At 39.8% G+C, this 24402-nt stretch overlaps 1 protein-coding gene across 2 annotated transcripts in view; it reads right to left on the reverse strand.

Moving 5' to 3' along the window:
* The window catches only part of PODXL2 (podocalyxin like 2), a 66213-nt gene that overhangs the window by 26566 nt on the left and 15245 nt on the right, over positions 1-24402 (reverse strand). For both annotated transcript variants that reach the window (XM_081957671.1, XM_081957672.1), the window contains exon 2: positions 13718-14008. In XM_081957671.1, the coding sequence (XP_081813797.1) occupies positions 13718-14008 (291 nt within the window). The remainder of the gene's footprint in view (positions 1-13717; positions 14009-24402) is intronic.

Genomic DNA, 24402 nt, shown 5'->3' on the forward strand with positions numbered 1-24402 from the left:
ATGGAGAGATGACTAAAACTAAAACTTAAAAGTACACCCTCAATATCTGTATATTGTTCTCTCCTGTAGTGTCTCTCTTCCAAGAGACACAAAGGAAAAGCAAATCTTTGAATCCATTGGGGGAGATTCAAAGCTGATAGGAATATATAATGTGGAGGGTGGTAGAATCTAGCCCAGTTAACAAAATAAAAGTAAAAAATTAGAATCAATGGACAATGCTACAGAACAGCGGGATATTTGATTTCATTACTGTTCTCAACAGCATTCTCATTATTTATTTCCCTGTTATTATATTACTGAATTTAAAGTAGAATAAAATGTGGATTAAAGTATAAGAATGAAGAGGTGGCATAAAAGGGACAGTTAGAAGCTTGCTTAAAGGGACAGGGAAATGTCATCAGCCTTCGATCACAACGTGTTCCAGCAAACGTCCCTATATCAAAAGTCCAAAACCACAAGGTTCAATTAAAGTTCGCATAAAGACACATAGTCAGTACCTATGGCCCAAGACAAAAGGAGAAGTAAGACCCCATCTCCTTATAAGGCTTTTTCCTCAAGGTAACCAATAAGAAATGAGTTAAGTGTTTCCGTGTTGCGCTGCCTTTGAGAATGTATAAGAATGCGTGCTTCGATAATGAAGGTTGTTCAGAACTTGCAATGCTAGCCATGGGCTAGCTTTCTGAACCTGGCTGCCAAATAAACTCTTCCTGTATCCTGAGAAGTCTAAGTCTGTCATTTCCTGCAACAATTAGATGCCACAATGTTGAAGTCACATCTTGGAAATCAAAGCCAATAATTCCAGGTCATTGTTATGCAACTTTACTGAACATAAGGGGGGATGTATTATACGTTATATCAAATGTTATTTGGTGTATGGCAGCCCATCTCAAGCAATGATTCCTGACGGCACCGCACAGAAGGCCGTACAAGCACATTAATCAGGGAGACTAGTAACTAACTTTTGAAAAGACAAAAAGCAACATTTTTATGCCCAGTGAAAAGTGGAAATCTTATAAAGAGGATGCAGAGTTGCTATTCTAGTTCAAAGAAAGAAAAATCAGTGCCCAATCTTTCTTACAGCCAAAGTCCAAATGACTATGGAGGCACAGTGCCCAGCAACTAGATAGGAAGAACATTTCCTCACCAGAGTTGCCATGCCAAGTTACTATGCCCAGATCCTTCATCCTCAGACTCATTTCTACATTGTCTGGAAGGCAAGAGTTATTTTTAGAGAAGAAGGAAAATTGACCCCCCCCCCCAAACCAAAACCATTAAGGACAACTCTAGATTAGGGATAAGATGCTACTAATATCATGAGGATATTTCTCTCAAAAATAGTTAATAAAGCATATTTATGTTGCAACAAGCAACGTGTCAGCATAACCTCTATGTAATTTAGAGCTAGCTTCTTTGCATACATATATACCTATATCAAGGATAATACAGTATCTGCCAAGATTCCGACTGACAAAACCCAACCAAAAGAAGCACCAACTAAGACGGTCCATGCAAAACCTTATTGAGTACATCACTTCAGCATGTTTGAAGGCAAAACCAGATCTATATCTTTCCCATGCTAAACTCCATAGGTCAAGTTCAGATTCTTACACACACACACACACACACCAGTTAGCTCAGGTCACATTGTCTAATACCATCTCCAGATATTGTTGTGGGAAAGTCTTTCTGGGTTTTGTAAACACCTGGGGAAATGTCCTTGGTTCTCACACCAACATCTCGATATCTGGCCCATGTTCTATCTCCCGGTCCTCCCCGCCTCCCCATAGTTTGTTGGCAAGCTGAGATGCGATAGTAGTGGCAACAGCAAGATGTTTTTGGAAGCTCGACAGGATCTATAAAATATTCTATTTTGGGATAAGCAATAGTATGCAGCGCACAAAAATGAGAAATAGTAAGCCACAGAATATAAAGAGAAATACAACTAGTTTATACTAGCACCATTCATTATAGTTATTTATATTTTTCTATCCTTGTAAACAGGGGTAGTATTCGCTTACTTTCCCTACTGGGTCGCAAATGTAAGTGCATGCTCTTTGCCCGTGCGTGTGGCTTGCATGCATGTGCGTGGCTTGAAAACAAATCCAGCCTTTAAATAATATGAAACATAGAGCTGGGGCGGATGGAGGGGGCCCACCCGGGGCGGATGGGGGGGGGGGCACCCGTAATTTCCACTACTGGTTTGGGGGAACAGGTCCGAACCCGCTGAATATCACCTCTGCTTGTAAATCATCTTGTTTCCCTCTTGTATGTACAATACATTGCCCTTTGTTCTGTCTTATGCAAATATTATTGTGTGCTAAATTACCCTCAGAATTCAGGCTTCACCTAAGTTTGTTGCACAGCCTTTTTAGGGATAATGTGTGAAACTGTCCCATGATCAATATTCTGATAGAAAAAAAATAATTGCACTGTATTTTATGATGTGGCAATGCATGAAATAGGTATTTCATTCTCCTGTAGAGAATTCTCATATAACACGGCCTTGAAAGGAGATGAGAGAACGGAATTAAGGAAAGAGAATGCAAGTATTAGATGTGGAATCCAGCCAGGATGTTAGTGCTCATGTTCTAGTTTTAAGTGACAATATCTCTTATAGCAACGAGTAATTAGCAGGTCCTGGTACAGGTTTTGCTACATGAACCGTGTAATGAAATACAGTAAGTATCTTCTTAGGAATGGTAACATTTACTTAATTCTTTTACCTAGGTATAGCACTTGGCTCATGATTGTATGAAAAAAAGAGTGTTCTTTTAAAAGTTACTGTGTGTTTAAGTCTAGGTAAACAAACAAATCCTGAGCACACCAGGAGCAGCTGGGCAGTGGACCCCTTGATATTAAGCTTCTTAGGTGTTGTCTTTCCATGGTGCTTAATTTCATTGAGCTGTAGCTGAAGATGAGATTAAAAGATGTGTACTTAATGTCAATCTGTGCTTAAAACTTAGCTGCAAAATTAGAGGTAATATGATAAGTCATATGATCAAATTTTGGGTACTTGCAACTAGCATGTATTTACAATGGTTGCAACATCCAGGAATCATGTAATCATCATTTTAGCCAGCTTCTGACAAGCAAACTGATTTATTTAATGACTACAGTGATTCACTTAAACAACTGTGGCAAAAGGTCATAAAATCAGGCATGACTCACTTAACAACTGCTTTGCTTAGCAATGGAAATTGTGGTGATGAATCAAGGACTACCTGTACAATTTAATGCTTCCTTTGAAGTGAAATTAATTAAACCAGAAAGTGCTTAATTTAATTTCATATTCAATTTTAATTTAAATTAAATACTGAATTTAACAGAGGTAGTCTTTGACTTGCAACTATTGAAAGTCCTCAACTTACAACCGTTATAGTGACCATTGGAAATTAGAATGGCATTGAAAAAAGTGACATGATTTTTTTGCATTTACAACATAGTTACAGCATCAGAATTCTGAAACTTGGCAACTGACTTGTATTTATGACGGGGTTGCAGTCTCCTGGGCTCACACCTTTTGTGACCTTCTGACAAGCAAAGTCGATGGGGAAGCCAATTCACTTAACAACCATGTGACTGCAGTGTTTCACTTAACAAAAGCGGCAAGAAAGATTGCAAAATGGGGCAAAATTCATTTAACAGCGGTCTTGCTTAGTAATGGAAATTTGGGGCATAACTGTGGCTATAATTTGAGGACTACCTGTACTCAGTTTCAATATCCCATGATAAGTTGGGGCTAGGCCAGGAATGGTATCCACTTACCTTCCCTACCAGTTCGTAAATGTGAGCCTTCCATGCACGCACTTTTCGCGAAAAAAGGGCCTAAGTGGGATGCCATAGAGCTGGGGCGGGTAGGCGGGGCCATCCGCAATTTCCACTACGGGTTCAGGCAAACTGGTCTGAACCGGTAGAATACCGCCTCTGGGCTAGCCCAGGAATCATCTAGCCTTGCCACTAGGAAAGTAAAGAGCCTGCCTCATTAAGATTGCCATTTTACTTACAGAATTACTAATCCTATGGTTTAGATCAGTATTAGTGCCACCATCATAGTGGAATTATTGTAATGTTCCAGACAAATGCATTTTTACATGCAGCCTCTGCTTCTCTTGGTTTTCTTATCTTTAGTCCAGCACAGCCTTGATTCATTGCAGAAAGCAAGATAATGCTCCTACGAAGGACTAACTGTCCCGTTTTCATATATACCTGCAACACTTAGGTCTAACACAATGGAAATATTGCAGCAGAAGTATCCAGTATTTGGAAGAATTCTACAACCCCCATGGAAACATTTAAATTTTCCTGTCAGTGAATTCAATACACACCTCAGTTACACAAGACAGCCTGCTTTCACATGTGGTTTCTGAAATTCAAGGCTCTCCTTTCAATGGGTGACTCAGCAAAAGGCAAAATAACCCAGTTGGTTGCAAAAGCTTATACCTGACAGATGAGAAGACCTTGAGCCTGGGAATATGGGAAAGGTGCAGGGTTTTGCCAGACAAAGCAAAGATATGCTTTCCTGCATCCGATTTGTATATAACAATCTATCCCAGTGCACAAGCCAGAAAACCTCGTTCATCTCTTCCTCAATGTCCCGTTTTTATTTTGCATGAGATTTTCACTTGGATATATACCAGGGAGGTGAAGCTTAGTCTTTTTCATCATTGCCTAATAGCAGGGGTGGGATTGAAAAATGGTCTCTGCCCATTTGCTGGGTGGGCGTGGCCATGGTGGGCGTGGCCTACTCAGCCTCCTGCACCAGGAGGTTTTCCCTGAACCTCCAGGAGGGCGAAAACAGCCTCCCCCTGGGCTCCAGAGGGCCTCCGAAAGTTGGAAATGGGCCCGTTTCCAGACTTCTGAAAGGCCTGTTTTTCACCCTCCTAGAGCCTCCTCACAGGCCCTGCCCTTACCTGTCATAATGAATGCGCCGCATAGAGACTCCTGGGAGGGGTGAGGTGGGGGAGGTGGGGCCAGCCACTCCTTGCTTAATAGTACATCTAAGACTTTACTTCCAGGACCTCACTTGAAGCCACCATTATTCCCCATTAACCAAAAGCATTGCAAAAACAGGCACATTTGATTACTATATGCATTTTTATAAAGAACCTTTCCATGTTTTCAATTTGTATTTTTTTTTGACAGTATTCTCTTATTTTGAATTTGGATAACCCCTTTAGCCCCAGTTCTGGGTTACTGAAAACCACCTCTCAAACTTTATGGATCTAGATAGAATATTAGTTTCAGTCTAAAGTTAACACACACACAAACATTTAGGTTAAATAATCTAATTATTTTTCATTCAACCCCCCCCCCCCTTTCAGAACAATGAAAAGCTACTCATATGTCTGGTGTGCTGGAAGTCTTGAATTGATTACTGTAATAATAGCACATAAGTTATGTGCTTACAAATGCCCAGTTGAAGTTTCTCATTTAGAATCACTTTTCATTCACTGTAAGATGATAAGCAGCAGGTTTCTAATAAATTTTTAAAAAGAAATCTATTGAATAATTCAATAAGTTGCATTAATTAAGAAAGTGAAATGTCACTGAGAAATAGAGTTAACTCAGATAAAGCGTTTCTCCTATTCCAAATCATAGTTTGAAAATTTATGAATAAATCTAAAAAGGAACATATTTCCTTTCCCCCCCCCCCCTCATCTGATCAGTTTCGTGTATAATTTCCTGTTTAATTTATGCTGTCAAAGTTGAACAAATTGCAGATTGTTGGTTTCTCAAAACATCAATATGTATCCTTTCTCCTCTCCATGAATTTCTAAATGAAAACTATTAAGATAATATTTGCTCCAGTTTAATGATGGCTCCCTTGGCTATCTGAGACTGAAGAACACTCGTTTTCTTCCATTAAAAAGTGTCTAATCAAGTTGGTTGTTTAATGTTTATTTCTGTATCTATCGACTTTCAAGCTGTTTTTTCCCAAGGTATTTTCAATGGAGACAGTTAGGTTCATTCAACGCTTTAATTATGGTATGTTCAGTTTACTCTAGTGTCCTGGTTTTAAACAGTGTTTAGGTTCTTAAAGGCATCAGCCCAAACAAATCGTTTTATTTTGCTCACTTTATGCATCTAGTCGTTTATGTTGGACTTCAACTTCCCTTGTCTCCGTAGAGTGGTCCATGGAAAAAGACTGCAAGAATGTTAGTCTAAACAATTGGAGGCCACAGGTTGCTTGCCAATACTTTAATGGGATGTGTAAATCTAGAGTGAGGAGGATGTGATGCAACTACTAACCCTATAGATTTGCTACAGTGCTATAATTTTTGTATTAACTATTTCTAAAGCCAACAGAGGTGTGTAGTATATGCAGCAGCTTATATTTCTAATAGGAAGCAGACAGCTGAGTTTATCAAAGGAAAAACAGGCACAGAAATTTTAGAGGTTCAAACATGCATGATTGCAATACTTTAAAAGCTTTTTTAGGGAAGATGATGGTTGTACAACCTGCACATTCATTCTTAACATACATACATAACATAACATAACATACATACATACATACATACATACATGACACTGAAAAAAGTGACTTATGATTGTTTTTCACACTTAAGCCATTGTAGCATCCTCATAAGTCATATGATCAAAATTCAGATGCTTGACAACCGGTTCATATTTATGACCATTGCTATGACTCAAGGTCCCACCATTTGAGGCCTTCTGACAAGCAAAGGCAATGGGGAAGCCTGATTCACTTAACAACTGTGTTACTAGCTTAACAATAGTAGCAATTCACTTAACTGTGGCAAGGAAGGTCATAAAACGGGGGGGGGGGGTTTCACCTAACAGCTGTCTCATTCAGCAACATACATTTTGGGTTCAATTGTGGTCATAGGTCAATGACTACCTGAATAACCTCAGGGATTGAATTCTCCCAGAGTGAAATCTTCATAGATGTATTGCTTTCATTTGAACGTGTATCACTTTCTAGTGCCAGACTAGAATCAGGCTGGACAGGTACCAACTAAAATGAAATGAAAGCAAAGAAGGTAGCAGGGAGGACAGAAAGACAGAAGGTCACCTTCTCATGTTGCCTGGCCTGAAAAATCAGGTCAAGATTGCGCAGGATAATCTGATAAGCTCTAAGGAAACCTTGAATATGCTCAGCCCTGTCCAATGCACTCAATGGGCATCTCAAATGTGCCTTCTTAACATCATAGGTCACAATTGCATCATAACATTACACTAACATCCCAACTTTTGAACAACAATATGAATGATTTTTATGTATATAAAGGCAGCCTTTTTATTAGCATTTTGCTCTTCCCTTTGTGCAAACTGGTAAAATAATCAAACGTAAAGTAGCCAGAAAGCACAAGATTGAGACATAAAAACAGATTAGGATCATATTGCTGCTTCAGCTCTTGTTTAATGGCCAAAGCTGGTAAAATAAGAATCAATGACGTCTAGTCTTTGAAGGACAAATACAGTACTACTACGGCCAAGTATCGTTTAACATGGAAAAGTAGGAGAAAGAAATTTAAGAGTTTAAACATAGGAGCATAGATATATAAAGACTGACTGCTTTGCACTGCAGCAGGCAGTCAACACTTTTCAGAGCTTCATTCTTCTTGCAATAAAAATCCTAAACTTGCCAAGTCATATTCGGAAATTCTCTGCCAAGTATAACCAAACCTGAATTAATATTTATCCAGAGATTTGTAATTTATTGCACAGCTCAGTGGGAAGCCTGGCAGCTAATGCTTAATGGTGGGAAACATTTATGTATGTATGTATGTATGTATGTACCATGTTTCCCAGAAAATAAGACCCTGTCTTATTTTAATTTTTTTGCCACCAAAAAAGGTACCAAGTCTTATTTTGGGAGGGGGGCAGATGACATCCACTGACACCTCACTTGTGTGTGTTGCCCCCGGCCTCCGTTTTGCTGTCAGAGGCCTTCAGAAACGTCTTTGGCTTCGGATAGTTGTAGCCAGGCCTCGCACACCTCAGGCCATTTCTTGCACCTCAGCCTATTTCTTGCAGCCAGCAATGCTTTCCTGAAGGCCTCTGTAGCCGATAACAGAGTCAGGAACTTTCTCGGCTAGAGACGCCTTCAGGAAAGCCTTGCTGGCTGCAGAAGAAATGGGCCAAGGTGTGCAAGGCCTGGCTGCAACTATCCAAAGGTAAGTAGTAGGGAAGCTCCACCTTCCCATCTCCACCCTAGCTTAATTTTTACCCATGCACCCTGGAGTGGGCGGGGTCTTAATTAGGGCTTATTTTGGGGGTAGGGTTTATATTGGGTGCACATGTAAAAATCAAACGAGGACTTATTTTCTGAGTAAGTCATATTTTCAGGGAAACATGGTATGTATGTATGTTTATATATATATTCATTTATTTTATTCATTCATTCAATTTCTACAGCCCATAATCATCTCATATTTGAACATCAGTCTAAACTCTTCCTCCAAGCCTCTTTTTTTCTGCTTAGGTACAGGGAAGGATAAGTGGGAAGAAATGGGGAAAGTTCACCTGCACAATATTGTTCACAATTTCCTTTATTAAGCTAAAATTCATAGCTTATTGTTTCTCTGTTCTTGCAAAAGAGATTACAAATTATATGGAGCAATAGCAGAGGTGTCTGGGGGAGGAGCAGAAAAGTTATAATGGTGGTTGAATTATAGGACAGAAACTGTGTGTCTTTTTTATGTGTGTTCCATGTAAAAAGGGAGGGAGGGGTCAATCATGTGGCCATCCCTGGAGAACCAGAAGAAGAGAGAAGTGGTTTCTGTGAATAAAAGGAACATTGGAAAAGCTGGGTTTTTTTAAAAAAAAAGTTTCTACTAAATGCTTCTGAAGCAGCAATTCATTCCAAGGAAAAACGACGTATGGCAGTTTAATAAAAATAGTACATTATATTAGAAAGACTGAAATTGAAAAGCTACTGTCAAATTCGAAGCATGCTTATGCTGTTGCCACCATTATCATTTCTCATATGGCCAAAGAACCAAGGGGGAAGGGAAGGGTGAAATGGAATCCAGACTTCAAGAAGAGCTATGAGAGCCAAGGACACTCTGACAGGTGTTTGCCAAGACCAGAGACTTTTTCTCATAACGCTCCATTGGACAATGTGATCTGCACTACTAGGGGGGAGGGAGAAATACTGTCATTATGAGAGTTTGCACAGGAATTAGGTAGAGCTGGTTTTGCCTTCAGCAGTGCCAAAATGATCTACTCAATAAAGTTTTGCATTCAGAGATTGGAAGGTCTCAAGCATGCTTGCTTTGGTCGGGTCCATCAGTAGGAACATTGACTGCTATGTCAGTGGTATCCTGTGTTACTTACCAGCCTTCCAAGATGCAAGATTGGCTGGAGATTTCAGTCAAGAATCTTTTTGAAAGAAGAATATCCTACTCTTACAAGCCCAAGAATAGTATCCCGTGCTACTGATTATTTTTATATAAAAACATTAAAACTAAAAGAGAAAACTCAGGCAAAAACAAAGCAAATATCTTCTTCAAACTGCAGGTATCTTTGGAGCATAATGCTATACATAAAGAAATATAACTGGACTCCAGTTACCTTGGAGTCTGATTATAAGGTAATATGTATTTAATAATATAGTCAGGAGAATATTAGTTGATACAAATGATTCTTTCTGTGAATGAAAAAAAAGGTTACTTTTCAAGATCATCATTATAAATAAATAAATAAATTGTATTCTACTTAATATCAATTAATTTATCCTGGTTATTTTATTTTGTTTACTCAATAGATTAAATGAGATTACTAGATTAAATTAATTGAAGATGTAATCTTGTAGTCCTTAACGAAGCATTTAAGGATTCATTGGCTGCATAAGAATTTGTCTTCTAAAGTATGGCATGTAAATATTGCTGGGCAAAATTTGAATATATTATTTAATTTTTTTTGCAAAAGAACACTTTAAAGGGGCTTGAAGGCTGCTCACTCATTCAAGAGTTAACTTCATTGAAGAAGATAAATTTTGTCCAAGTAATTTCACTCAGGACTAGGCTCAACTCAAGGTAAGTGAACCTAGAGTCAATTTGCTCAGTCCCTTGATTAATCATCAGAATGTTTAGAAAAATTATAAATGCCCACTCAATTTAATTAATATACAGGCAACAATGCCCCTTCCTTCGAATGTCAGTGATAATGAAGTGGCTTTCACAGCTTTACTTTCTTTAAGTAACTTTTTTGTCCTCAGTGAGAGCTTTCATCATTAACGTGTGCAATTTATTGTCTAAAATATGATGATGGTTTTCAAAGAGGATTAAATGAATTGACAAAGGAGAGGTCCGTCAAGGGCCATTAATTCTGAAAATGCATTGTTACCTCTGAGCTGGGAGTATCATCCAGGGCCACAGTGATGGAAAAGAATTACATCTCCATCTCCTGCTTATGAACAGAATCATCTAGTTGGACATTGTAAATAACAAATGCTGGAGTAGATGGTCCTTGGACTGATGCAATAAAATTATCCCATGCTCTTTCAAAACCCCGAGCACTAGCACCAAATTCTTTCCATTATTTATATTGCTTGGCACTTGATATACAACTGCTATGTTTCATTGATGCATTCATTTCCTACAAAGCATCATCATGACATTTTTGGTTATATCACTATTGTCTTCTTTTCATCAAAGGTTTTTAAAATTTGTTTCCTGGTTGCAATTTTTTTTCCAAAGCATTCTTTATTCCAAAGAATGGGCTGCATACTATAAGTTGATTTACTTTCCCCATGCAAATGACTTTATTATATCTATTAGTATGGACTGAAAATGAGATACACTCGATTTGCCATTGAGACACATCTAGAGGTTGTTGAAGTCTACAGGAATTCATTTTTTTCTCCACTTGTAGCCCATAATAAATATTCAGGACAACTTGCTTGGGATTCTAAAAGTGTCTTGCTCAATTTGTTATTCATGAGTCTTCCTACCTGAACTGATAGCAATACTCTACAGCTGAAGATCCCTAAATGCTGGTTCTGGGAGACTTCAACATACAGGCCAAAACTGACCTGGTTAAAATAGTTTAGGATTTCACCGGACAAAAACAGATTTTTCCCAACTACTTACCAGTGTGACATGAATAGCTGCTAGACTTTTTAGTTTTTGCACTTTAGTTTTGATTTAAACTTACATAAGTGATGTTTCTCTATAGACTAAAACAGAACTATTGACAGGGTCTATCAAATAGGCTTAGGGAGGACAGTCCAGTAGAAATACAGATCATTTTAAATGCAGAAAGGGCCAACAGGATGGCCCCTGTGCCCACTTTGCAGAGAACATGCAACTTTGCGACCAATGAAGAAAGATGGGTGCTGATTGAAACACAGGTGGAGGTAATTTAATCCTAGCAAAAGTTCATTATCAAGCCAATTCAAGGTTGACAGAGGAGGGGAAAAATCCCAGAGTTCATCTTTCTCATTTGTCATTCTAAATTAGCATAGTTTTTCCAAGAGATTTAGATTTCTTGGGGTTTAGTCAAAAAGGTGATTTATACAATACAAAGCAGAGTTGGAAGGCACCTTGGAGGTCTTCTAGTCCAACCCCCTGCCGAGGCAAGAAACTGTTGTGTACTGGCGAGCCTGGCCAGCAGAGGGCGTTCGTTCGGAGAAGCCCTCTGATTGGTCCAGGTGCGCCTGCCGGCTGGCGGGAATAATACCCTATTCCTATTGGTTCGCCGTCTGACAGCTGCCTGTATAAATAGCTGTCAGACGGCTTTCGTTCTCTGGTTCCTGTCAGTTCTGTTGAACTTAATAAACGCGTTAAAGTAACAACCGACTCCGTCTCCTCAGTTCCAAGACTTAACAGAAACCCTATACCATTCCAGACAAATGGCTACCTAACATCTTCTTAAAGACTTCCAGTGTTGGGGCCTTTACAACTTCTGGAGGCAAGCTGTCCCACTGATTAATTGTTCTGTCAGGAAATTTCTCCTCAGTTCTAAGTTGCTTCTTTCCTTGATTAGTTTCCACCCGTTGCTTCTTGTTCTTCCCTCAGGTGCCTTGGAGAATAGTTTGACTCCCTCTTCTTTGTGGCAACCCCTGAGATATTGGAACACTGCTATCATGTCTCTCCTAGTCCTTCTTTTCATTAAACTAAACATGTCCAGTCCCTGTACCGTTCTTCATATGTTTTAGTCTCCAGTCCCCTAATCATCTTTGTTGCTCTTCTCTGCACTCTTTCTAGAGTCTCCACATCTTTTCTACATTGTGGCGACCAAAACTGAATGCAGTATTCCAAGTGTGGCCTTACCAAGGCATTATAAAGTGGTGTTAACACTTCACGTGATCTTGATTCTATCCCTCTGTTTAAGTAGCCTAGAATTGTGTTGGCTTTTTTGGCAGCTGCTGCACACTGCTGGCTCATATTTAAATGGTTGTCCACAAGGACTCCAAGATCCCTCTCACAGTTACTACTATTGAGCAAGGTACCACCTATACTGTACCTGTGCATTTCATTTTTCTTGCCTAAATGTAGAACTTTACTCTTTTCACCATTGAATTTCATTTTATTAGATAGTGCCCAATGTTCAAGTTTGTCAAGATCCTTCTGTATCTTAAGCCTGTCTTCTGGAGTGTTGGCTATTCCTGCAGTTTGGTGTCATCTGCAAATTTGATGAGTTCCCAATTTATTCCCTGATCCAAATCATTGATGAAGATGTTGAAGAGTACTGGGCCTAAAACAGAGCCTTGGGGTACTCCACTGCATACCTCCCTCCATGTAGATGCAGTTCCATTGAGGATTACACGTTGAGTGCGGTTGGTCAGCCAGTTACGAATCCATCTGGTGGTGATACTGTCTAACCCACATTCTTCTACCTTATCTAGTAGTAGGTTATGGTCTACCTTATCAATTGCCTTACTGAAGTCCAGGTAAACTATATCGATGGCATTCCTCTGGTCCACTAATTTTGTCACTTTGTCAAAGAATGGAATAAGATTAGTCTGGCAAAATTTAGCAGAATCCTCAGTAGATCACTATGCTGTGTTTGCACAAAATTTGGAAGGGAAAAAATTCTAAGCATTTATAATTATTTAGATTCTGTAGTTTTATCGGGCCAGTTGTTCTGTGCAGAGAACACTTTCATTGGATTCTTTTGAATGAATTTTGTTCTATAAGGTTTCATGATATGCATAGGCATCTGTTCAAAGCTTGCTCCTAAGGGTTTATTACAACAAGTAAGAAGATCAGCTGGATTTAATTATAAATTCCTCTTTACAAGAAGGATCAAACCCAGTAAAATAATTCATAATGAGACCACTCCTGAGAAAACCATAATTATACTCAGATGATTTTCATAATAACTGCAAAACTGTACCTAAAGTAACTTTTCTAGACAGTGTCCCACTTGAAAACTGATCAACCCCAAGAATTCTTAAATGAAATGGAGGTTTAGATTCATTTCCATCAGAATTTAGCACTGAAACAGATTTGGTTACCAGGAACGATCCTTTCTAAGATAAAGTTGGGGAATGCAACTCAGGTTACTACTACTTATTTCTCAGAAGCTTCCAATACCATTATTATTACTGTACCGTTATGTCACTACCGTAATCTTTTGCACCATGATGATAAGTCTAAAAACTTCCCACCTGAAACTTCTAAATTAATTTCCCTCTAAAAATACATGATTTGGAAAAGCTGTTTGAAAAACCCCAAGCCCCACTTTTTTTAACAACAAAAGAGTCTAACAAAACTTAGAAGAAAACAGTGAAAAGATTGGTTACCTGCTGCTGGCCCCATATACACACTGGAATCGTTGCTGTCTCCACCTTCTTCCCATAAATACTGAGATTGGAGGACCTTGGAGTCTTCCTTTTCCTCACTGAAAAAGCCTGAACCAGGTGAGACTTGCAGGGCACCAGGACCAAAATCAGACTCCGATAATTCTAGGTTGGTCTGTTCGCTGGAATCCAGAGACTTAAAGTGGGACAATTTTATGAAGTCTGCCAAAGAAGTTGAGCTCAGACCTTCAGTACCAGAATCTTCTGTCACAGCTAGGCAAATGCACAGGCAACCTGTTAAAAAAGAACCACATCAGTTTTAGCTTGTGTGAACCTAGAAAGCAAAAAGCAAAAAGCACTGTAGGGCCTAAAAAACAGCCTCATATGTAAAGGTAAAGGTTCCCCTCGCACATATGCACTAATCGTTCCCGACTCTAGGGGGCAGTGCTCATCTCCATTTCAAAGCCGAAGAGCCAGCGCTGTCCGAAGACGTCTCCCTGGTCATGTAGCCAGCATGACTAAACGCCAAAGGTACACGGAACAGTTACCTTCCCACCAAAGATGGTCCCTGTTTTTCTACTTGCATTTTTTACGTGCTTTCGAACTGCTAGGTAGGGAGAAGCTGGGACAAGTAATGGGAGCTCACTCCTTTACGGGGCTCTAGGGATTCGAACTGCCAAACTGCCAACCTTCCTGATCGACAAGCTCAGCATCTTAGCCACTGAGCCACCATGTGCCCTTCATAGCCTCATATGTAGACGCTATAAAATATCAGGCTGTGGAAAACTTTTTTAAAATTATTTTTATATTACTATGTTCCGAAGGTAAATGCACAATAATGATGATGGATATGCAATCTGGGAAAAAGTCAATTCTCAAGTGGAAAAATTGTATTGTATTTACAGCTGAGAAAAAAATATATATTGCTACCATGGAATCAATTTGAAGAGCTTTAAACAATGCACAAACTCAGGCAAACCTGTGTATGCGCACACGGAAATGTCCATTTGTCCTCAAGAGGTTTCAAAGAAATATTAAAATGCTACCCCTAGTTGCATGAGATTCTGGCTATATGCATGGGTGTAACCACATATATTCAGAAGTATTTATGACAATATTTGTATCTTTCTAATTCCCATCGAACATGGAAAATTAAACTGTATCAAAGTCATAGTCACATTGTTCCTTAAAAGGACCATATTACTACTGACTTAATTTCAAAGATTGTCTCTTGTAGGTCTATACTTTTTTTCTGAGACTAAAGTTTTCTTATGTTGGTGGGAAAGTCAGTATGTTTAGTCACTATATCAGTGCAACTTCTAACACCCAGTTTTTCTTTCCAAGATCATCCTCAATTATTACACTGTCAGTTAACAGTCCCCCATTCATTACTATTTCCAAATATTCTACAGACAGACCTTTCATTAATTTAGGACTGTAATTCACTGTAAAAGAGCCACCCTTGAAAGCATTTTCCTCGACTTGAAAGGCCAAGTTTCCATAGATAAAGAATGCACATAACTCCCTTCGCTGGCTGAGTCAGATAGATAATGGATGGTGTATACTATGCAACACTAGGAATTACAGCCTGACTCATTAGACACAGCATTGTTATCCAATATCTTAAACCCCTATATTTTGTTTTGCTGAATAAATTCTCCTTTAAAAAAATTAAACCAGCAGGGGTATTGGTAACCAGAGCAATCTAGATTTAGCTGTATATGTAGTCAGTGTGGAATCAGAAAAAGAATCAATAAAAGAATCAGGTGTCCAGTAACCAAATAGTAAGAAGATGTTCATTTATCTAATGTTTATCTGGAAGAGAATTTCCACAACTGACTCAGTATTATTTTTGGAAACCTTTATTGCTCCATGTTCTGCTGCTTCTTCTCCCACTCCAATCATGTATCTCATCTTAGATCAATAAAACAAATTTAGCCAGAAGGAGAATAGCTTAGACAAAGCAAAGGCTTGCAAAAGCAGAAGTATGACAGAGGCAAGCAACCCTGAAAGAAAAATCACTGCAGAATAAAGCAACCGACCAAGAGATCTCCGGGCATCCTAGGGGATAGCAAACTTCGTCGGGTATTATTTGCACATGGTTGAGTCAGTAAGGCACTCAGATCAAAACATTTCCAAATATACTTGATTATAGAACACATCTTTGCAGGTCAGATTATATTTTGCTTCAGTACACCTCTTGCTTGGTCTGCAAGGAAGCTACAAAAAGAAAAGGGGGTGGCAGAACTGTGTCTAGGATTGTTTTTATCCTCACATAGCAGCTGTCACTCTGCTATTATTAGCACCTCAGTATAGCAGCATCCACAAAACCCTGGAAGCAAGGAACAAAAACATTGGGCTAGGATTATAAACACACAAGCAAGCTCATAAGCATACTGGCTATAACCAAAGATACTAATCCTATCTGCCTGAGTAATGGAAGGGCAAACTATTATGATGCTAGGATCCTTTGATTCTCAAATTCAGTAACACTAGTCACCATTTCCAATGACCTTCAAATGGAGTGCAGTGCATGCAAACAGCCATAAGTAGCTACACAAGGCCCATATAATTGGACTTGAGCCATGGGAAGGACAATCCCCAGAGCTACTTGTTTATATTATTCTAGTACTGATACTAGTATCTAATCTAGTCTGGAAGACATGAGTAAAACTCAGGTCTTACGGACACCACAGAGACATCTGCATAGTTTTCTGGACTGTTGTACAAAAGTACCTGGCTGTTACTGTCTTCCAGAAGTGGGTTCCTACCAGTTTGGACTGGTTCGGCTGAACCAGTAGTAATTTGGCAGCCTGGGTCACTAGAACCAGCAGTGACCCAGGCCTGCCACGCCCCCGAATCGGTTTTCCTACGGTGCTGCCATCTTGATTTTCGGTTCTGTGCATGTGCAGAACAATTTTCATTGCAGAAATGAATTTTTTTCCTTTTTTTAACATTTTGCATATGCACAGACTTTTTTCGGTGCGAATGCGCACACACATGGAACCGTTTGGTGAGTGCGCAAAACCGGCAATAATGTCAGCAGCAACCGACCCCTGCCGTCTTCCTAAATGTTTGGTTAACTTCCAGATCCAGCCTACCACCCTGGGTTCTCTGGGGGTATCCTATGCAAATACTAACCAGGAATGACCCTGCTTGGCTTTACATCCTCCAACAACTGCCATCTGGTTCACTATTACTCAGTTCTATTGCATAGTTTCATGAGATGCAAGTATGAGTCATTGTTATGCAGAACAAAAGCACAAAAAAATAAATTCTATTACTGTTCATACACAATAAGAAAAAAGTTGCCATGTGCAAACATGGAACAGACCTAAGACAAATTTCAGACCCTTGATGCATATATTTATATGGTAAATCTAAAAGAATTATCAGTGTTTCCATTCTTTTTAAAGTATTGCCATTTTAGATGCAAACCACCAAGAGTTATTGTGGTGGAATATACAGTAAATGTAATAAACCAGTAATTAAATATTAATTCCAACCTAAGATCCTAAGAAGCTAGCAGCAGAATTCAACTTTTACAATCTGTACCTTTACTGCACGAAGCAGAATGAATAGTTGTCTTGAACTGAAGGAAAAATAGTGATTCTCTGTTTTCTATTCTAATCAGATTTGATTTATATCAGATTAGATATAGTTCTATTTCCAGTGAAGCACTGAATGTATTTTACTCCTAACATAGTTATGTTGAGTCTGATAAAGTTGACTTCTTGACAAGCATATTGAGAATTTAAATTCTAGGTCAAGTGGCTTATGAATCTTCTGGCTGTAAGTTTAGAAAAGTTTTGTATGGTTTTATTCTATTAATTATTATATTATAATCATTAGCACCTCAAAACCTACTTTAGAAACATGATTACATGAAGGAACAAATTGCAGACTTGACCTCAATAATGTCTGTTTACATTTAAACAGATCCCCAGGGACCACTTCAGATCTATTTGTCACTCCTTCTTTATTTTCCATGACTGCCTTATGGAAAGGTCTAAAGTTGAATTAAACCCCAGACGCTTGTGGTGAACTTGGCCTGCAGGAAAACTAATCCCATTAGTGCAGAAGATCAGGTCTCAGCAGTTTATTTACCCTCATTTAATACTGAACTGTCTACCTAGTTTAAACTCCTTAAGATGCATGATCCTATTTACCAAGCAGACTACTACTGTATCTTGCTAAGATAAAATTACACTAATGAAAATACAAAAGGGAATAATTGCAGAAAGACTGTATACACATTCAGTACAGATTTCAATCTGGAGTTTAATTCAAATACAGATTTATCTCCAAGTATTACAAGAGATAGGGAAGGTTGGTATCAGAAACAAATATGTATAATTGTAAAACTTTGCTTTTGTAAGAAGCAAAAATCGTTGAGTCTTAATTGGAGCATGTGCCAGGTAAGATTAAATAAAGCAAAATATAAATGCATGAGCCAGGTAAGAGTAAATAAAGCAAAATATAAATGCATGTATCTAATTGGACTATCCCAAAACTTTGGTTTGTACGCCAGCAGGGAAATCTGATAATAATAATTTAGCCACACAGCTCAAATTCCTCACAAAGGATGCTATGGGAAAGGAATACATATGTGACTTAACTGCCTTTCATCTATTTAGAAGTCATAGCAAGATTCTGACAAGGAAACTTTATTACTGCTATAGCAATTGTAGAAACAGCTCACAGAATTCAGCTGGGAAAGTGGGTGCAGTCGAGGTCAGTTCCCTCTGCAAAATAAGAATTGGGGAATAGAGAGGAAATCAAAATTCCACCAATGGGGGCAAGAAGATGGATATCAAAGAAAGGGAAGCTTGTTCCTCCGGCTAACAGCTGTGAGGGGGGGAGAGAGCCCGTTCTAAGAGGATGGCAGATGCAAGGGTATCTCCCAAGCAAGGAAATAGTAAGAGAGCAAAGAACAAAACTCCCAAGGAAATACTAGCCCAGTTGTGGAGCCAAAAAGGAGGTCTGTCTGAAGGAACCACCTGTCAGTTGGATCAAGTCAGGAGGCTTAAGACTGGAGTCATATCAGGAGCCGGACTAGCTGAGGGCAGGGGAAAGCTCAACCCAGGAATCTATCAAATGCCTGAGGGAAGAGAGAATCAGCAGAGGTTGATTAAAATCTGCAGAAGGAATGCCGTAAGATTTATAGTTAGAGTCTAGAAATGCTATGTGAGCACCACAACTCCTTTGAAAGTTGGCTCTCCACATCATCAAGCATCAATGCTTTGTGCTGAGTAAAAGAGCAGCCTGAAATTCAGGGTTTAATTTGCTAGTACTTCATAAGTATAAGTAAGATTATTGGCTTCCTAGGTTTACCATCGAAGAAAGAAACAACCCAGGGAATTTTAAAAAATGGTTCTCGGCAAGTCCTTGATTTACAACCATTCATTTAGTGACCATTCAAAGCTACAACGGCACTGAATAAAGGCGTCTATGACCATTTTTCACACTTACAACCGTTGTAACATCTCTGCAGTCACATGATCAAAATTTGGATTCTTGATCACCAGAGATGGTATTCAGCAGGTTCTGATCAGTTCTGGAGAACCGGTAGCGGAAATTTTGAATAGCTTGGAGAACTGCTAAATGCCACCTCTGACTGGCTCCGCCCCCATCTATTATCTGCCTCCCGAGTCCCAGCTGATCGGGAGGAAATGGGGATTTTGCAGTAACCTTCCCCTGCCACGCCCACCAAGCCACACCATGTCACACCACACTCACCAACCCATGCCCACAGAACTGGTAGTAAAATGTTTTGAATCCCACCACTGTTGGCCACCAGGATGTATTTATGATAGTTGTAGTGTCCTTTTGCAACCTTCTGACAATCATGGGGAGGCCAGATTCATTAACAACTGCAGTGATTCATTTAACGACTACAGCAAGAAAGCTTGTAAAAGGGGGGAAAACTCACTTAAGAACTATCTTAGTTAGCAACTGAAATGTTGGGCATAATTGTGGTCATAAGTTGAAGACTACCAGTGTAAGCTTCCTAATATGACAGGAGCAGAGGTGGGTTCCTCCCGGCATGGTACGCCAGAAGACATAGTGAAAATCTGGTGTACCGGATAGAACCGGTAGTAATGGTAGTCTGGCCACGCCCCCGAACCTGTTCTCCCATCAGAAGCTTAATCAAAAGCTTGGTCAGAAGCTTTTTTTTTTTAAAGTTGTTTTTCCCCTGCCGGTTCAGGCAAGGGAAAAAAAGCTTTAAAGATAAAAGAGAGAGGGAGGGAGGGAGGGAGGGAGGAAGGGAAGTGAGAAAGAAAGAGGAAAGAGAGAGAGAGAGAGAGAGAGAGAGAGGGAGGGAGGGAGGGAGGGAGGAAGGAAGGAAGGAAGGAAGGAAGGAAGGAAGGAAGGAAGGAAAGAAGGAAGGAAGGAAGGAAGGAAGGAGGAAGGAAACTCACTTTTCAGCCGGGAGATTCAGCAAAGGAGAAAAACAAATGCTGTCGCTTTAAATCGGAACTGAGTATGTCTGGCTGTGGAATTTTGGGAATTGAAGTCCAAAAGTCTTAATGCTGCAAACTTTAAATTGAAACCTGCTTTAAATTGAAAAGCTGCTCAGAAGAAGGTTTGCAAAGTGACATCCAGCAGTTTGTTTCTGGGTCAGCTGAAACTGGATAAAAGGTAGCATTCTTATATAGTTCTATGTTTTTGAAGTTTTGGAGTTTGTGCAATATGGGCTTTGTGTTTCTAAAAGGGTTTGGATGATTCCCTGCTTGTGAATGGAGCCAAACTTTCTATAGGCTCATTATCTCTATCTGGCAGGAATGTGGAATGAGCCTTTTTGGGAGTAATATTTTATTTGGGGGGAGGGGTTGGTTACTTCCCACAGAGGGAAGGGAGAAAGAAAGAAAGAAAGAAAGAAAGAAAGAAAGAAAGAAAGAAAGAAAGAAAGAAAGAAAGAAAGAAAAGGAAGGAATGAAGAAAGAAAGGAAAATAGGAAAGGAAAGAAAGGAAAGAAAACCAGCACAGCAATTTAGGGCTAGAAGGCTACTCAGAGGTCATCTAGTCCAACCTCCTGCTGCAGCAGGAAACCTTACATTGTCTGGCTTATTTTGGTGCCTCTCACAAAGAGGAAAATTGCCAGAAAGGAGAAGGAGTTTACTAGGACAAGGCTGCCATGCAGAGGAAGGCAGAGATAGTCCTTGACTTATGACTACAGTTGAGCCCAATATTTTGGTTGCTAAGCAAGAGTGTTGTTAATGAGCTTTGCCACATTTTACCAATCCATGACATCTCCTGGTGAGTGACATCAAGTTGGTCATGCCCACCCAGTCACATGACTACCAAGCCATGCCCACAAAATAGGCCACACCCACAGAATAGATAGTAAAAAATTTTGAAACCCACCCCTGGACAGGAGGTACTTTGTGGCACGATGGAATGGCAAAAGAGGTCAGTAAAACTATGTGAAGCCCCTGATCTCTTGGTTGTCTGCTTTTGGGTTGAATGCAGCATACCTATGAAACTACCAACATGGGTATCTTGCATAAAATCCATTAAAATAAGAAAGTCCTATCCCTGTTCCCATGCTTTCAGGACAGGGAAACTGGTAAAAAAGACAGAAGAGCAGAGAAGATATTATTCCACAATCCAAGTGTTAAATGAATATATTTTGTACATATTGTTACAAGACACATACTCATAAGGGCATTTGTGTTTGGGGAAGTAAACCAAAGGTTGCTGATCAATTCAGCTCCACCTGTGGACTTTATAGGAATAAAGAAATATAGAAAGTCCCCTCACCGCCCTCTGAAGAACTACGTTCCTCTATTGCATCTTTCTGTTTAAGTGGAACTATCTCTGGGGGGTGGGGGTGGGGGTGGGAAATAAAGCATGATGACAAATGATATAAAAATAGCAACATCACCTGGCTGTCCCATGAATGAGGGAAGGAATTGAACACACTTTAAAATGTATGAAATTAGAAAACAATCATAAAACTGCATAATTAATAAGAGGGGGGAAATGTAAGATATGTTGTATATAAAATAGTACAGAATAATAGTTAAAAGAGGAATATATGTACATAGATAGATATAAGGTGTATTGTATAGAAATAAGTACATTGAAAGAGTAATATGTATAGAAGAAATATAAGTATAAATGACCATACTCGTAGGAGAAAAATGTGTAAAGATAGATAGACAGACAGATAGATAGATAGATAGATGGATGGACGGATGGATGGATAGATATAGAGATAGAGATATAAAGGTATACATGTACGGATAAAAAGAGTATAATGGAGGCAGTGACATGTGGTGAGGTTTATGGCTGGTGGGGCACTGAGGTCATCACAATCATTTTATTAAAATGCCTTTGTAATACAGGGGATTTTAATAAAAGGATCCGTGCTGTTTTGTCCCGTCCTTGAGCATTTTGAAGGTGTGGCGGGCAAGAGAGTATCGCCGAGGACCATATGCGGTGACCACCAGTGGCCAACAACAACAAAATAAGAGATTTGGAGGGGAGCAAGGAGCCAAGGAGTTCCTTGTTGTGTTTTCCACAAGGGAGGACAGTCCCTCTGAGGGGGGGGGAGAGAGAGACAGAGAGAGATGATGATGATGATGATGATGATGATGATGATGATGATGATGACAATTAAGTATCAAAAACCTTTTGAGTTTGACAATATAATACGTTATCCAAAATTATAAATAATCTTTTTTTCAGATGCATTTTTTTGCCATCTGTTATTTTCTTTTTAAAAAATCAGACTTGCTTCCAATTTGTGCCTTCTGGCAAAGTGCAGTTTTCTTGACAAGAGATCTAGCTTGCCATTGCTTTCGTCATAGATCTGAGAAAGTTAGTTTCTTTCTTTCTTTCTTTCTTTCTTTCTTTCTTTCTTTCTTTCTTTCTTTCTTTCTTTCTTTCTTTCTTTCTTTCTTTCTTTCTTTCTTTCTTTCTTTCTTTCTTTCTTTCTTTCTTTCTTTTCTCTTCCTTTCTTTCCCCGATTTGTTTCCCTCTCTTTTCTCTCTCTCTCATTCTCTCCCTTCAGCTCTCTTTCATTTCTCTCTCCCCCTTCTTTCTCTAATTTCTCTCTTGCGCGTGCAAACAAAATACCCCAGGATCATGGTGGCAGGGACAGCAACTCCTTCCGCTGCGCTGTGGAGAAGAGCCACCTTGTGCAGGAGACTCCTTAGCACTAGACTCAGGTCAGCGTGAAACGCGGTCCCATTCCCCTCCTTCCTGAGCCATGAAGGGGACCGTGGCTCGCGCTGACCTGAGTCTAGCGCTGAGGAGTCTCCTGCACAGCGTGGCTCTTCTCCACAATGCAGTGGAAGGAGTTGCTGTCCCCGCCACCGTGATCCTGGGGTATTTTGTTTAGAAGGCTTGTAGATGCTCCTGGGGCCCCCATTTTGTGAAAAGGGCCGTTTTTTGTCAAAAAAAGGGCATGGATAGCCTTTTGGAGGCTTAAAGAGTGATCTTGGAGGCAGGGGGGGGGCGAAATTGAGCAAAAATGGCCTGTTTTTTGTTCATTTCTGCCCTTCCCAGCCCCCATGAGCTCTCTGAAAGCCTCCATAAGGCTATTCACGGCCATTTTGGTGAAGGGGGCAGGGTTTCGGGACACAAAAAAATCATTGTATAAGATGCACCCAGATTTTCAGCCTCTTTTTTGAGGGAAAAAGGTGCATCTTATACTCCGAAAAATACAGATATATTGCAAAAACTGAGTTTACAAATCACAATAAAGCATACAGTTTTTAAACAATTAATTCTGGGAAAAGAGGAATGAAAGAGAAGGGATGGTCAGCAGCAAAGTGGATGGACGTAGAGGTGACAAGCGGACCGTAGGAAGTCCTGAAAGACCAAGTTAAGAATACATCGTTATGGAGAAAATATATGTGGTCACTAGCAGTCAGAGATGACTTGGTGGCACATAACCGATCAAATCAACTTGCCAGTTAAGTAACAATTGGATACAGTCACACAATCCGCTATGTTAAAACCAAACAAAACTGTTTTGTCATTGCTACCCAGGATAAGTTCTTTTTGAAGAACGTATCAGAAGATGAAAGCACTGGACATCAAAGCTGGTTGCTACTGGTTCGCACCGGTTTGGGCAAACCGGTATTGGAAATTGTGACTGGGTTGCTGAACTGCCAGGGATGGCAGGCTCGCCATGCCCCCAAACCGGTTCCCCGGTCACTGCGGCATAGCTTTTTTTTGACATTTAAAATGTTTTGCACATGCACAGAAGCAAAAAACAAGATGGAGGCGCCTATGGCACCGCCGATAGAACCAGTTCAGGGGTGTCACAGGCTGAGTTACGACCTACTCGGCCGAACTGGTCTGAACTGGTAAGAACCCACCTCTGGCACAGAGCTATTTACAGGCAACTGTGCACGCACGCGGACCAAACTGGCAGTAACGCTGGCAGAAACCCACCCCTGCTGGAGATTCTCTGTTACCTACAGAGTCACATTACTGGCTATTGTACTTACTAATCCTAAAACAAGTTCTTAACTTTAAGACTATTGCCTCCATTAAGCATTAAGACTCAGAGAATAGAAGAAGGCAGACATCCTGGTCAATGAATTGGGACTCCTGGCAAAATGACCTCCTCAAGAACTGGTAATTTTAGGGGGGGAAATTGAAAACTGTTATAAGCATAACAAAACACTTGGTTAATCAGACTGCTGAAAATACATCTGTAACTGTTTGGC

Source organism: Natrix helvetica, assembly GCF_964273705.1.
Source record: "Natrix helvetica genome assembly, chromosome: 1".
NCBI lineage: Eukaryota > Metazoa > Chordata > Lepidosauria > Squamata > Natricidae > Natrix > Natrix helvetica.